The sequence below is a fragment of the Petaurus breviceps genome, unplaced genomic scaffold (genome assembly GCF_028583685.1).
Source record: "Petaurus breviceps papuanus isolate PSGF00001 unplaced genomic scaffold, PetGlider_PUasm1.0 90740, whole genome shotgun sequence".
Taxonomy (NCBI): domain Eukaryota; kingdom Metazoa; phylum Chordata; class Mammalia; order Diprotodontia; family Petauridae; genus Petaurus; species Petaurus breviceps.
The window spans coordinates 4,738,170-4,750,749 of NW_027187330.1; the positions used below are offsets into that span (position 1 = coordinate 4,738,170).

The 12,580-nt window shown below is 42.1% G+C and overlaps 1 protein-coding gene across 1 annotated transcript in view; it reads left to right on the forward strand.

Moving 5' to 3' along the window:
• ABCC2 (ATP binding cassette subfamily C member 2) overlaps positions 1-12,580 on the forward strand; it is a 64,372-nt gene that overhangs the window by 18,467 nt on the left and 33,325 nt on the right. The window contains exons 8-13 of the mRNA XM_069067057.1: positions 3,180-3,352; positions 5,366-5,543; positions 6,186-6,440; positions 8,176-8,241; positions 9,121-9,258; positions 11,039-11,185. Coding sequence (XP_068923158.1) covers positions 3,180-3,352; positions 5,366-5,543; positions 6,186-6,440; positions 8,176-8,241; positions 9,121-9,258; positions 11,039-11,185 — 957 coding nt within the window. The remainder of the gene's footprint in view (positions 1-3,179; positions 3,353-5,365; positions 5,544-6,185; positions 6,441-8,175; positions 8,242-9,120; positions 9,259-11,038; positions 11,186-12,580) is intronic.

A 12,580-nucleotide genomic window follows, 5' to 3' on the forward strand; every position in this document is an offset into this window, starting at 1 on the left:
GAATTCACTAAGGCCAAAAACCAAGTGTTCTGGCCCCCAATCTAGTGTTCTTTAACTGAGAGCAATACACAAAAGTACAAAACTAAGTACTAATACATTAGTCCAAGACCTCTCGCCCAACTTGTCTTGTCCCCTGTCTGGTCTCCTGGCTGCCAGTGTCTCCCTGAATCTCTCCTCCACACCATCACCAGGAGATCTTCTTTATGTATCATGATGACCGTCAGGCTATCTCCCAAACAACTGTAACCCCTAATTTCTTTTTTTTTTGGAAGGGGCAGGGCAGGGCAGGGCAATTGGGGTTAAGTGATTTGCCCAAGGTCACATGACTAGTTTTGTGTTAAGTGTCTGAGGCCGGATTTAAACTCAGGTCCTCCTGACTCCAGGGCTGGTGCTCTACTCACTGTGCCACCTAGCCTCCCTTAACCCCTAATTTCTGCAGTATATTGTAATACAGTCCTTCCCAGAGAGGTGTTGCATGATACTATTTGATGCTAGGTGACCACCACAATATTCTAAATATTATAGAATGGAAGTTCCTTGAAGGCAGGGAATACTTTTCATTTTGTCTTTGTATTCCCAGTACCTTGTGTATAGTAAGTGCTTAATAAATATATAATCAGATCAAAGTAAAGAGAAAGGACAACTAGGTGACCCGGTACTGGGCCTGGAATCAAGAAACTCTCATCTTCCTGAGTTCAAGTCCAGCCTCAGACACTTGCTGGCTGTGTGACTCTGGGCAAGTCATGAAACCCTCAGTTTCCTCATCTGTAAAATAAACTGGAGAAGGAAATGGCAGACTATTCTAGTATCTCTGCCAAGAAAACCCCCAAAAGGGCTCACGAATACTTGGACATGACTGAAACAAAGGGAAAACAGAGTCCTCAGAGATGGTTTTGTGAAAGAGGTTGGGATTTCAGTGGGCCTTAAATGTCTAGATATAGTTGTTCTCTATGATTCTGCCCTTGAACCACTCTCTTCACCCTCTCCATTGACTATCTCTTAGAGCTTTAGCTAAAATAGAGGTAAGACTCTGCTGAACTCCAGGTCCACATTTCCAACCCTCTACTTGGTATCTTCAGCTTGATGTCTCACTGGCTTCTCAAGTTTAACACACCCAATACTGAAGTCATTTTCCTCCCACAATAATTTCTTCCCCTCATCTTTCATTTTTCTGTTAATGGCACTGGCATTCTTTATGTCCTCCAGGCTCAAAACCTGAGAGTCAACCATGGTACTTATTTCTTCCCCCTGTTCCCCACCTAGACACACTCATGTCGCCAAATCATGGTGAATCTCTCCTGCACTGTTTTCTCATGGTCCTCTCCTTCTCTTTTCATTTCCTTGAAAGGCAGAGAAGTCACTGAAAAAAAAAAGTACAGGAGTCAGGGGAGAGCTGGGTTCAAATCCTGCCTCTGACATTTACTGTATGCCCCTAGATGAGTCACTTAATTTCTCTGGGATCTCACAAGGTTGTTGTAAAGATCTTGTGTGGAAAAAAACTTGTGTGGAAGGTACATTAAAAACCTTAGGGCATGGAGCAAATGTTAGGATTATTTCCATTTCCAATACACTAGTCCAAGACCTCATTACCTCTCACTCAAATTTGTCTTGGCCCCTATCTGGTCTCCTGGCTGCCAGTTTCTCGCAGAATCTCTCCTCCACAACATCAACAGGATGATCTTTTTTTCCCCCTTCCATTTATTTATTTACTTTTCATTTACAACATTTAGTTCCACAATCCCTTGAGTTTCAGATTTTCTCCCCTCCCTCTCCTCCCCCTTCTCCCCCATGGTGGCATGCAATCAAATATAGGTTCCACAAATGCCTGCACATTAAACAATAGTCAAGTTGTAAAGAAGGATTATAACCAATGGAGTGAACAATGAGAAAGGAGGAACGAAACAAAACACATGAGAGAGAGCAAATAGTTTGCTTCAATCTGCATTCAGACTCTCTAGTTCTTTCTCTGGATGTGGATGGCCCTCTCCATCATGAGTGTTTTGTAATTGTCTTCTAAACTTATATTGCTGAGAGGAGCCCAGTCTATCAAAGTTAGTTGTCACCCATACAACGTGTCTGTAATTGTGTACAAAGTTCTGGCTCTGCTCCCCTCACTCAGCATCAGTTTATGTAAGTCTCTCCAGGTTATTATGAAGTCCATCTACTCCTCATTTCTTATAGCACAATAGTATTCCATTACATTCATATACCACAACTTGTTTAGCCATTCCCCATTTGATGAGCATTCCCTTAATTTCCAATTCTTTGACACGAAAAAAAGAGCTGCTATAATTTTTGTACATACAGGTCATTTTCCCACTTATATGATCTCTTTGGGATACAGCCCTAGAAGTGGTATTGCTGGGTCAAAGGGTATGCACTTTTTTATAGCCCTTTGGGCATAGTTCAGGATGATCTTCTTAATGTATCAAGATAACCATCAGGCTACCTCCCAAACACCTGTAGCCCCTAACTTCAGCAGTTCATTATAATACAGACACCCCCTCCCCTAGGTGTTGTATGATACTATTCAATACTGGGTGACCCTTAACTTCAGATCTTAGAGTTTAGGGGTGGAGACAATGACATAATTAAGATTTGTTTAATTAAAGGATCTTGAAGTAGGTAAAAAGGAGTGAGTAGGGCAGGCTATGAACACAATACAGCATAAGCAAAGGGACAGAGGGCAGGAATTAGCACCATGGGTTCCAGGAGATGGTGAGAAGAATGGCTTGGATGGAGCAGTGTGACAGACATATCCCATCAGCCATGACTGAGCAAGGGTTAACCATTCATTAATGCATACACACTGAGGAAGTTGCAACAGCCTACATGAAGGTTGGAGGTGCTGGGGTTCAGAGGCCAGAGTAGAAAGGAGCAGGAGAGTGCTTGTATGTTGGACCAAGAACCAAACCAAGGAGCTGGAAAGAGCAGAGAGTCTACCCAAAGAAGGTAGGAGGTGTAGAATTAGAAGACTAGAAAAAGTGCTTCCAAAGGCAAGAATGCCTACCAATCATTTCAAATACACAGAAATTGAGCTCTATGTCTTTGTTCCTGGGCTTTCAAATTTCTCATATCACATGTGATGCAAAATGATCTTGGATACCCATTTGTAACACGGATAGACACCTAACTCATGGTTCTTCTATTCTTTCTCAATGATTTATTTTTGCTATCAGGAAGACATGAAACAGAAAAAGAAGAAGAAGTCAGTATCTGGAACCACGAATGACTTTGCCAGGTCCTGGTTGATCAAAACTCTGTTTAAAACTTTTCGTGATATTTTGATGAAGTCCTTCATATTCAAGCTGATTCAAGACACCTTGACATTTCTGAGTCCTCAGCTCTTAAAGTAAGTTGTAGAACATTGTGCTGGCATTATGGGGCATTGTGGAGCTGGAAGGCTGTACTCTATCAGCCCACTGCATTTTTCACTGCAACCTAATGCATTCAGTTGATTGGAAACAAAGAAGTAATTTCCAAAAACGAAGGTGATGGAAATGGTAGTGAGTCCCTTTCACTTCCCTCCACCATCTCCAAGCTGTTTTTACATCTAGCCCTATTTTCCTTTCCTCCATTCACTTGGTTATTGTCCTAATTTCTGCCCACATTGCGTCTTATCTGGTCTAGTACAATGGCCTCCATAGTAAGTCTCCCTTCTTCCAATCTGTCCCCTTTCTAATCCATCCTTTGAGCACTTGCCAAAATGATCTTCCTAAAGCACATCTGACCCTATTACTCTTTTAAACAAGAGCCTGCAGTGGTTCTCTATTGCTTCCCCGACATCTTACAAGTTGCTCAGCTTGGTATTTAACGCCTTTTACAATCTGGCTCCTGTCTACTTTTCCAAGCCTGTTTCCCATTGTTTTCCTTCACACACTCTGAATTCTGGCCAAATTGGACCTGTTATTCCCTGAATTCGATTCTCCATCTCTCAGACCCTGTGTGGTAACCATACTACCCTAGGGGCTGTTCATCAAACTGAGTGTTCCAGCTCTGACATCCATGCCTTTGAGCAGCCTGGCCTCCATGCATGGAATGCACTCCTTCCTCCCCTCTGCCTCTTGGCATCATTGACTCCATCAGGACTCTCGGCTCATGCATCACTGCTTGTGGAAAGCCTTCTTCATTCTTCTACTTGCTAGTGCCCTTTGCATTTAAATTGTGTATCTGTTATTTATTATGTTTACATATCTGTTACATATTATGTTTATGTATCTATTACATATTATGTTTATGTACCTGTTAAGTATTATGTTATATATATAACATATATGTATCTGTTATATGTTACACTCATCTATTTGCCTGTGGCATTTTCCCAGTAGAAAGAAAACTCCTTGAAGGCAGATTTTTCATTAGGTCTTTAGTCTATTGGAGCCTAGTAGGACATCTTGTACATAGGAGATGCTTAATAAATGCTTATTGGATTAGATTGGGCTTTTAGAGAAACCTAAGGGAGATCCTATTTCTTGCACGATAGAATTGTTGACTAAATGAGGTGCATTTATTTGGTAGCCTACATTACCAGGGGACTACTCCCATTTCACTTTTGGTGAATGTCTTCTGTCTAACTGTGGCCTTCCATGGGGGTTTAGCTATGTTTTAATGACCTGCACAAAACTAGGAGTCTTGGAACCTGGGTTCTAGTCCTGTCTTTAGCCATGTAACCTGGAGAACTTCTTTAGGACTCAGTTGACTCAGCTGTAAAAAGAGAGGGTTGGATTAGTTGTTTTTTTTTTTTTAACACTTTACAAACCTCTTCTTTCCTGTGGTCTGTCAAAAGTAGTATCCTAGAGGAGAAAACTTTTCAATTTACATCAGAGGCATGATGTCTCCTGCTACCTTAGCAAGCCTGCATTTCCAACTGGGCAAAGGCAGCTCTAATCCCCTCAGTCTTCCTGACTTATACTCAGAACAGATTGATTCACAGAAAGAGAGGAGAAGTAAGGCTAAGAAATGGGGATGATAGTCTCAGTGCCTTACGTTGTCCACTCCACTTTTACTATTCTGTGTGGGATATAGACTTGGAGCTAGAAGGGACCTTGAATATCATTAAGTATAATCTCCTCATTTTATAGGTGAGGAAACTGTGGGGAAGAGAGGACCCAAGGTTATAAAGTCTGTAAGTGGCAGATACAAGATTTGAAACCAGATCCTTTGATTCCAAATCTGACCTGACTCTCAGCAAAGTCAGGAGGCAGGGTGGAGAAAGGTAGCATGACTGTCAAGCCAGGAGGCTGATCAGCACACCAGTAATTCTAGTATCCAGAGATCTAACAATGTCCTACCTGTCTGTCAAAGTGAGGGGCTCATGGTCATTGGAAGTCTGGATGGTGTCACTTACTTGGCTTTTGTCTGGCAGGCTGATGATCTCATTTGCTAGTGACCCCTCAACATATGCATGGGTAGGCTATATGTACTCTGCCCTCTTCTTTGTGGTGGCCCTCCTCCAGTCCTTCTCCCTTCAGTGGTACTTTCAGTCTTGTTTCGTCCTGGGCATGACTGTGCGGACAACCATCATGGCTTCTATTTATAGGAAGGTAAGCAGAATCCTGGGTCTCCTTCTCCCCTACTCCCAAATAGCTGCTATGATTGGAGCTATCATAAGAAAACAAAAGGAGAACACTCTGGGGTCATTCTTTCCCAACATCATTTATAGTTGGAGAGCTTCAGAAGGTAAGTGGACCTTTGCCCAGTGGCAGAATAATAAAAGGCAATTTACTTGACCTCAAGTGTGGATTCCATGGTTCTATCCACTCTAAAAAGCCTTTACTTGTAAGTGGTCACAACTTCCCATGGGGGATGACTCAGAAAACATGTTCCTCCATCTATTTCATTCAATAGGTTTATAACAATAAGGCCCAGACCCTAGAAATAATGAATTGTATCTAGTGAAAGGCAATTCACTTAACCTCGAGTGTGAATTCCATGGTTCTCTCCACTTCAAAAGTTCTTCCCTTGCTAGAAGTAGCCAGACTGCCCCAATGGGGAGATGGCTCAAGATAACATTCCTCCATCCGTTGTGTCCAGGGCCAGAACCAATCACTCAATAAATTATTTGTTAACTAATTATTTTCTCCTTGCTCTCTTACTTTCTTGAACAAAGGGCTGCCTTTAAACCCCTTTCCTCCAGCTCCAAAGTGGTGGTAATCTAGGGTACTAATCTAAGGTTTTCTCTTTAGACATTGACCATCTCCAGCAATGCTCGGAAGCAGTACACTATTGGGGAAACAGTGAACCTGATGTCTGTGGATGCACAGCGATTTATGGATATGACCAACTATATTCACCTGCTATGGTCATGCCCTTTTCAAATTGTGTTATCCATTGTCTTTTTGTGGATGGAGCTAGGACCCTCTGTCCTCGCAGGTCTAGGGGTAATGATACTACTTATCCCCACTAATGCAATGCTGGCCACCAAAAGCAGAGCAATTCAGGTAAGAATGTAAAGGAATAACTTCATTCCTTTAGCACATGGACATACAATCTGAAACCTTTCTTTCTTGTTTGTAACTTCTGGAAATGAAAGTTTGGGTTTATAGCTTGGGTGAAGGTAAGAAATGGTAAGACTTAGATGAAATGATGGAAAATGAAGTAAGCAAGACCAGGAAAATAATATTACAGTACACCCATCAGACATTCAATCCATTAAGTACTTACTATGTGCTCACTATGCTTACACTGTGCTGAATGCTGGGAATTCAAAGTTCCCTAAGAGAACTTACATTTCAGCAATAGAAACAACACAAACATAGTTTATACAAAATATGGATAGAGTAGATGGAAGGTAACCTTAAAGGGGAAGAGGAGACAGCTGGGGGGCAGAAGTGATAATGAGAAAAACCTCTGGCAAAAAGTAGCATCTGAGGAGTGGCTAGGTGGCATAGTGAATAGAGCAGTGGCCCTGGAGTCAGGAGGACCTGAGTTCAAATCTGACCTCTGACACTTAACACAAAAACTAGCTGTGTGACCTTGGGCAAGTCACTTAACCCCAATTGCCCTACCTCCCCCACCTCCAAAAAGCAAAAAACAAACAACAGAAAAAAAGTAGCATATGAGCTGAATCTTTTTTTTTAATATTTCTAATTTATATTTTATGATTGGGGAGGCAATTGGGGTTAAGTGAATCACCCAGGGTCATATAACTAGTAAATGCATGAGGTTCGATTTGAACTCAGGTCCTCTTGACTCCAGGGCTAGGACTCTATCCACTGTACCACCTAGCTGCCCCCTTTTAATCGTCATCATCATTGTTGTTGCTGCTGTTGTTATTGTTGTTGTATGAGCTGAATCTTCAAGGGAGTCAGAGATTCCAAGAGGCAGAGGTGAGAGAGGAGAATACTCTAGTCACTTAACCCCAATTGTTCCCCCAAAACAAAAAAATAAAAGAGATAGGAGAGAAAATAGAGGCATTGAGTACAGATAGCTTTTTTCCCAAGGAATTTAACTAAGAAGAGGTAGGAGAGATACTTGATGATATCTACTGTGACTGTAGGTTCTAATACAGGTTTTTTATGGATAAGGGAGAGTTGGCTTGCTTGTGGATAGGGAGAAATTGAAAATTAGAGAAAGCAGGGATGATAGCAGGGGAAATCTTCTAGAGAAGATGGAAAAGGACCGTCTCTGAAGTGGAATGTACACAATGCAATATACATACATACATATATATATATTGTATAGATGTGCAATTCTATGCACATAATACATTTTCAACGTATTCATTCATACATAGATGTTTATAAGGAGTAGTTGTTCAGTTGTTCACTTGTGTCCTACTTTTTGTGACTCTGTGGACCCTAGAACACCAATGCTTTCTATGGGGTTTACTTGGCGAAGATATTGGAGTGGTTTGCCATTTCCTTTTCCAGTGGATTAAGGCAAACATAAATTAAATGACTTGCCCAGGGTCACAAAGCCAGTAAGTGTCTGAGGTTTGATTTCAATTCAGATATTCCTGACACCAGTCCCAGTGCTCTATCTACTGGGCCACCATATATAAGTATATGTACTTTTATATATATATATACATATAGTATAGGTATATATATATATGCTTATACTGGGCCTCATATATGAGTATATACATATGTGTGTACATGTATATATTTGAGTATATGTATATGATATATATTCATATGTAGATACGTACATATATTCCTTTCTCCCTGGCAGGTTGAGAACATGAAGAACAAGGACAAGCGTCTGAAACTAATGAATGAGATTCTAAGTGGAATAAAGGTGAGAAGCAGAGCCTGGGGCTCCCTCTCCCCACAGTGTGGTCATAGGCACTAATTAGCTTTCTGACTTTCCCGAACACTTCAGAGCTCTGAGATTCTGGCCCCTTTGTCCTGGTGAGTGTCATGGTCCAGAATCTCATTTTCCATATCTTACTGCCCCTTATTCCTCTATTAAAGTTATCCAGCCCCCAATGCCCCTTTGTGGTATAGTGGTGATTTAGGGTTTTCCAAGGTCATGTTGGTGGAATGAGAGTTCTGACAGTCACTACCAAGCTGGAAAGACTTTGAGTAGTGACCTGGAGATGGACTGCTGTTGTCTGAGGACCCGTTTAACTAAGTTCAGAGAGTTTCATTGCCTACTTGTCACCAGAGTGATGAATTCTTCAGCCATTATTACTTTTGAAGACCATCTAATAAGTTATATTGAAGTTGTGATTTATATTGTTGGAGGGACTATTCATACAGGGAAACCACAGATTCTTGAATGTTGGAGTACTGCCCTTTTCAGCTTCAGGATTTATTCAAAGATTTAGGGTTCTTGACTTTGAGGGTCTTTTCATTGACAGGATGTACAGCTCAAATACTCCTCTCTCAAAGCTTTCCATTTCCCGGTAGATATCTTATTCTAGCTTTTGTCTAAGACATTGTGCCCTGAGATCCCAATGAATTATACTTTCTAAAGTGTATGTGTCAGCAATCAGCCAGATACCCTGAAAAAAGACAAAGAACTAGGAATCAGGAAATCCGACCTTAACTTGCTGCAGAGTTTTGGACAAGTCACTTAATCTTACACATTCTAATCTGTAATATCAGACCTTTGGACTAGTAGACCCCAATTTCCTTCCAGCTCTAAAATTCAGGGGCCCTCTGTCTTTGCTAGATCCTGAAATACTTCGCCTGGGAGCCTTCATTTATGGAGCAGATCCAGGGGATTCGGAAGAAGGAGCTGAAGAACCTGAGGTCATTTTCTCTGCTTCAGAGTATTGTTGTGTTTGTCTTCAACCTGGCCCCTGTTCTGGTAAGTGTGAGGGACCAAATGGGGTCAGTGAAATAAGTGTATTGGTACCTTGGGGCGATTTCCTGAAGGGAGCAGACTGCCCTCCCAACAACCCCAGAAGTTCTGAATTTGGTTCATGTCATGACATGACAGTCAATCAATCAACAGGCATTTATTAAGGATTTACTATGTAACAGGCACTGCTTAAGGGCTGTTTACTCTGATGTAATGCAGCAAATGCGATGCAGTGGGGCCTACAGGCATAGTAAGGTATAATCAGAAGTGTACTGGTAAAAATGTTTAACAATGGGTCAGCTAGGTGGCACAGTGAATAGAACACCTGCCCTGGAACAAGGAGGACCTGAGTTCAAATCCGTCCTCAAACATTTAACACTTAGTAGCTGTGTGACCTTGCGCAAGTCACTTAACCCCAACTGCCCTGCCTTCCCCTCTCCAAAAAGCAAAAAAAACCCAAAACAAAAAAAAAGGTTCTTGGGGGGAGGGCAGGAAGTTTAATCTTAATTGTTGATGTTTTCTCCATCACTGTCTTAAGTCTAGACAGTCAACAGTAAATCAAGCCATGATTTGTAGAACTTGCATATTTCTGGAGTATAAATGCTACACTGAAAATTAACAATCCACTCATGTGGACTGGTTCCAGCACACTCTGCCTATGCTGCATACCGGCAAAAGCCTTTTGTTAAATGTTTGTCTGAGCCCACCAGACAGCAACACAGCCTCTCCGGGGTATCCAAAGAGCTGCAAGCCCCCTCTCCCTTTCCTCCTTCAGCCAGAGGCGGCAGCAGAGAGCAACAAACCCTTATGAAAAGTGTCTCCTCTGTCCACCTCCAGGTGGCGCCGAAGGGCAATAGATATCAACGGAACTCGTGGCCAATAGAGTTAGTTCCCCAGTGGGGAATCACAGCGCTGAAGTCCTCCATCACCGCACTGCCCCTACCGGCCCCTGATGGGCTGAGCAGCTTTTGTGCAGCCCCGACCCCTCATCCCTACACGGGCACCTGCACCTCTTGTCCTGCTGTGTGCCCTGGCTTAAACTAGAGCCTCTTGACTCTGAGTGACTCAACTTTTACCCAGAAAGTTGCAGCTGTCCAAGTTTCCCCTAGCAGATCAATAGTCCTTTAAAATCGTGCTCCAGCCTTTGAATGTCTATATGTGTAAGTGGGCTTTGCCTGGATCGCCTAAGATGAAGGCAGCCGTGTGGGAAATGGAAGAAAGTACTGGCCCCTGGGAGCTCTAGAATAGAACACGCTGTTCGAGGTCAGGGACTGTTTCATTTTTGTCTTTGAGTCCCCAGTACCGAGCCTAGTGCCCGGCACAATCAATAAACATTGATTATGCACCTGCTGTGTTTCAAGCACTGTGCAATAGACAGGGAGAGACTGAAGACGAGTGAATGGGGCGGTGGCCAAAGGGGCAGTCTGCTGGAGGAGAGGGGATGGAATGAGATTGTGCTGGTAAAGGGTTTTGCCTTGGTAAGAAGTAAGGCCACTTCATCTTGTGAGAAAGCGGTAATGGAGATGATATCAGAAGGCATTTAAGTGATATGAGAGGAGGCAGTGAAAAAGAGAAGTATTTCATGGCAAATGACCTTGGATTTTTCTTTAAAATATGAGGCAAGGTTCTCAGCATTTCATGGGGTGGGGGTAGGTGCTCAGTAAATGCTCCTTGACTGATTGACTCCCAAATGATATGTTGTGAGTGTATATATTTGAGGGTTAGAGTTAGGCAGTTATTTCCCTTTGAAAGCACTCAGTTTTCTCTATGACCTTATGATTCTCAGGTATCGGTGGTCACTTTTACTGTCTACGTTCTGGTGGATACGAATAATGTTTTAGATGCACAAAAGGCTTTCACTTCTATTACTCTGTTCAACTTACTCCGCTTCCCCCTGGCCATGATCCCAATGCTGATTTCTACTATGCTCCAGGTAAGTAGAAGCAGCAGTGGTAGTAATGATAATGATAAAAATGAGTGGTGTAGTAGTCGTCATAGTAGTAATGATTATGATAATCATAATGAGGAGGAGGAGTAATGATAATGTTGATGATAGGTATACAAAGCATTCTGCATACATTATCTCATTTGATCTTCATTACACCCCTGTAAGGTAGGGACTATTATGATTTCAGTTTTACAGATTAAGAAATTGAGGTTGAGAAAGAGTAAGTGACTTTCCCAGGATCTTTTTTTTTTTTTTGCATTTTGGAGGGCGGTTGGGGTTAAGTGACTTGCCCAAAGTCACAGGGCTAGTTATTGTGTTAAGTGTCTGAGGTCGGATTTGAATTCAGGTCCTCCTGACTCCAGGGCCAGTGCTCTATTCACTGAGTCACCTAGCCACCCCTACTTTCCCAGGATCTTATAACTAATAAGTATCTGAGGTAGGATTCCAATTCAGGTCATCCTGACTCCACTGTTTTACCTTCCTGCTAAGAGTATAAACTATGATAAGGTTTATAGTGTAGGTCTATAATTTCAAAGGGAATGAGGATGATCCATCATATAATGCAGAATATAGGATAATAGAATTACAAGAGACTTTAGAGATCTTCCTCTCCTGATTCCCCAATTTATAGATGAAGAAACCAAGGTCCAGAGAGATAAAGTTACTTGCTCAAAGTATTGAGTGTTCTTTGAATACTTTGGTGCATTTCCAGGTGGACAAGGAACCTTTCCCAACAGCCCTGCCATTCTAGGGGCTTATTGGTCTTGTAGAGCTGTCTGGTCTGACTTTTGTTAAGTCATTTAATAGTTCTGAGCCTTAGTTTCACCCTCTTTAAAATGTAGATAATATCTATTGTACCTGTCTCACTGGAAAGTAATAGGTAAAAATATTCTCTTGGATGTATAAGCATTTCTTGACTTGACTTATTTTGCCCCCTGGGGTTTGGAATGGTCCTATTCTGCTCCAGGTGAGTTAAAGAGTCTCTCCTCTCAGTTTTGGTGGCTTCTTCCATATAAGTCTCCAGCCTCCACAACCTTGCGTGCTTTCAGTGACTTCTTCAGCATTTCATCCCTTTCTGTTTTCTCAGAGGGCCCTACCATAGGTAGGAAACTCGGTAACAGAGAGAGAGGGAAAATCTCTTACATAATATCACATAGGGATGGAACTGAGGCATAACTAGGGATCATCAAGACTGAGGAGCCCAGGTTTGTTGGGGGGCTTTTAATTCTTTTTTTTTTTGCCTTTTGGAGGGCAATTGGGGTTAAGTAACTTGCCCAAGGTTACATGGCTAGTTTTTTCATGTAGGTGTTAAGTGTCTGAGGCCGGTACCCAACTTGGGTCCTCCTGACTCCTGGGCCGGCATTTTTCTCACTGCACCAC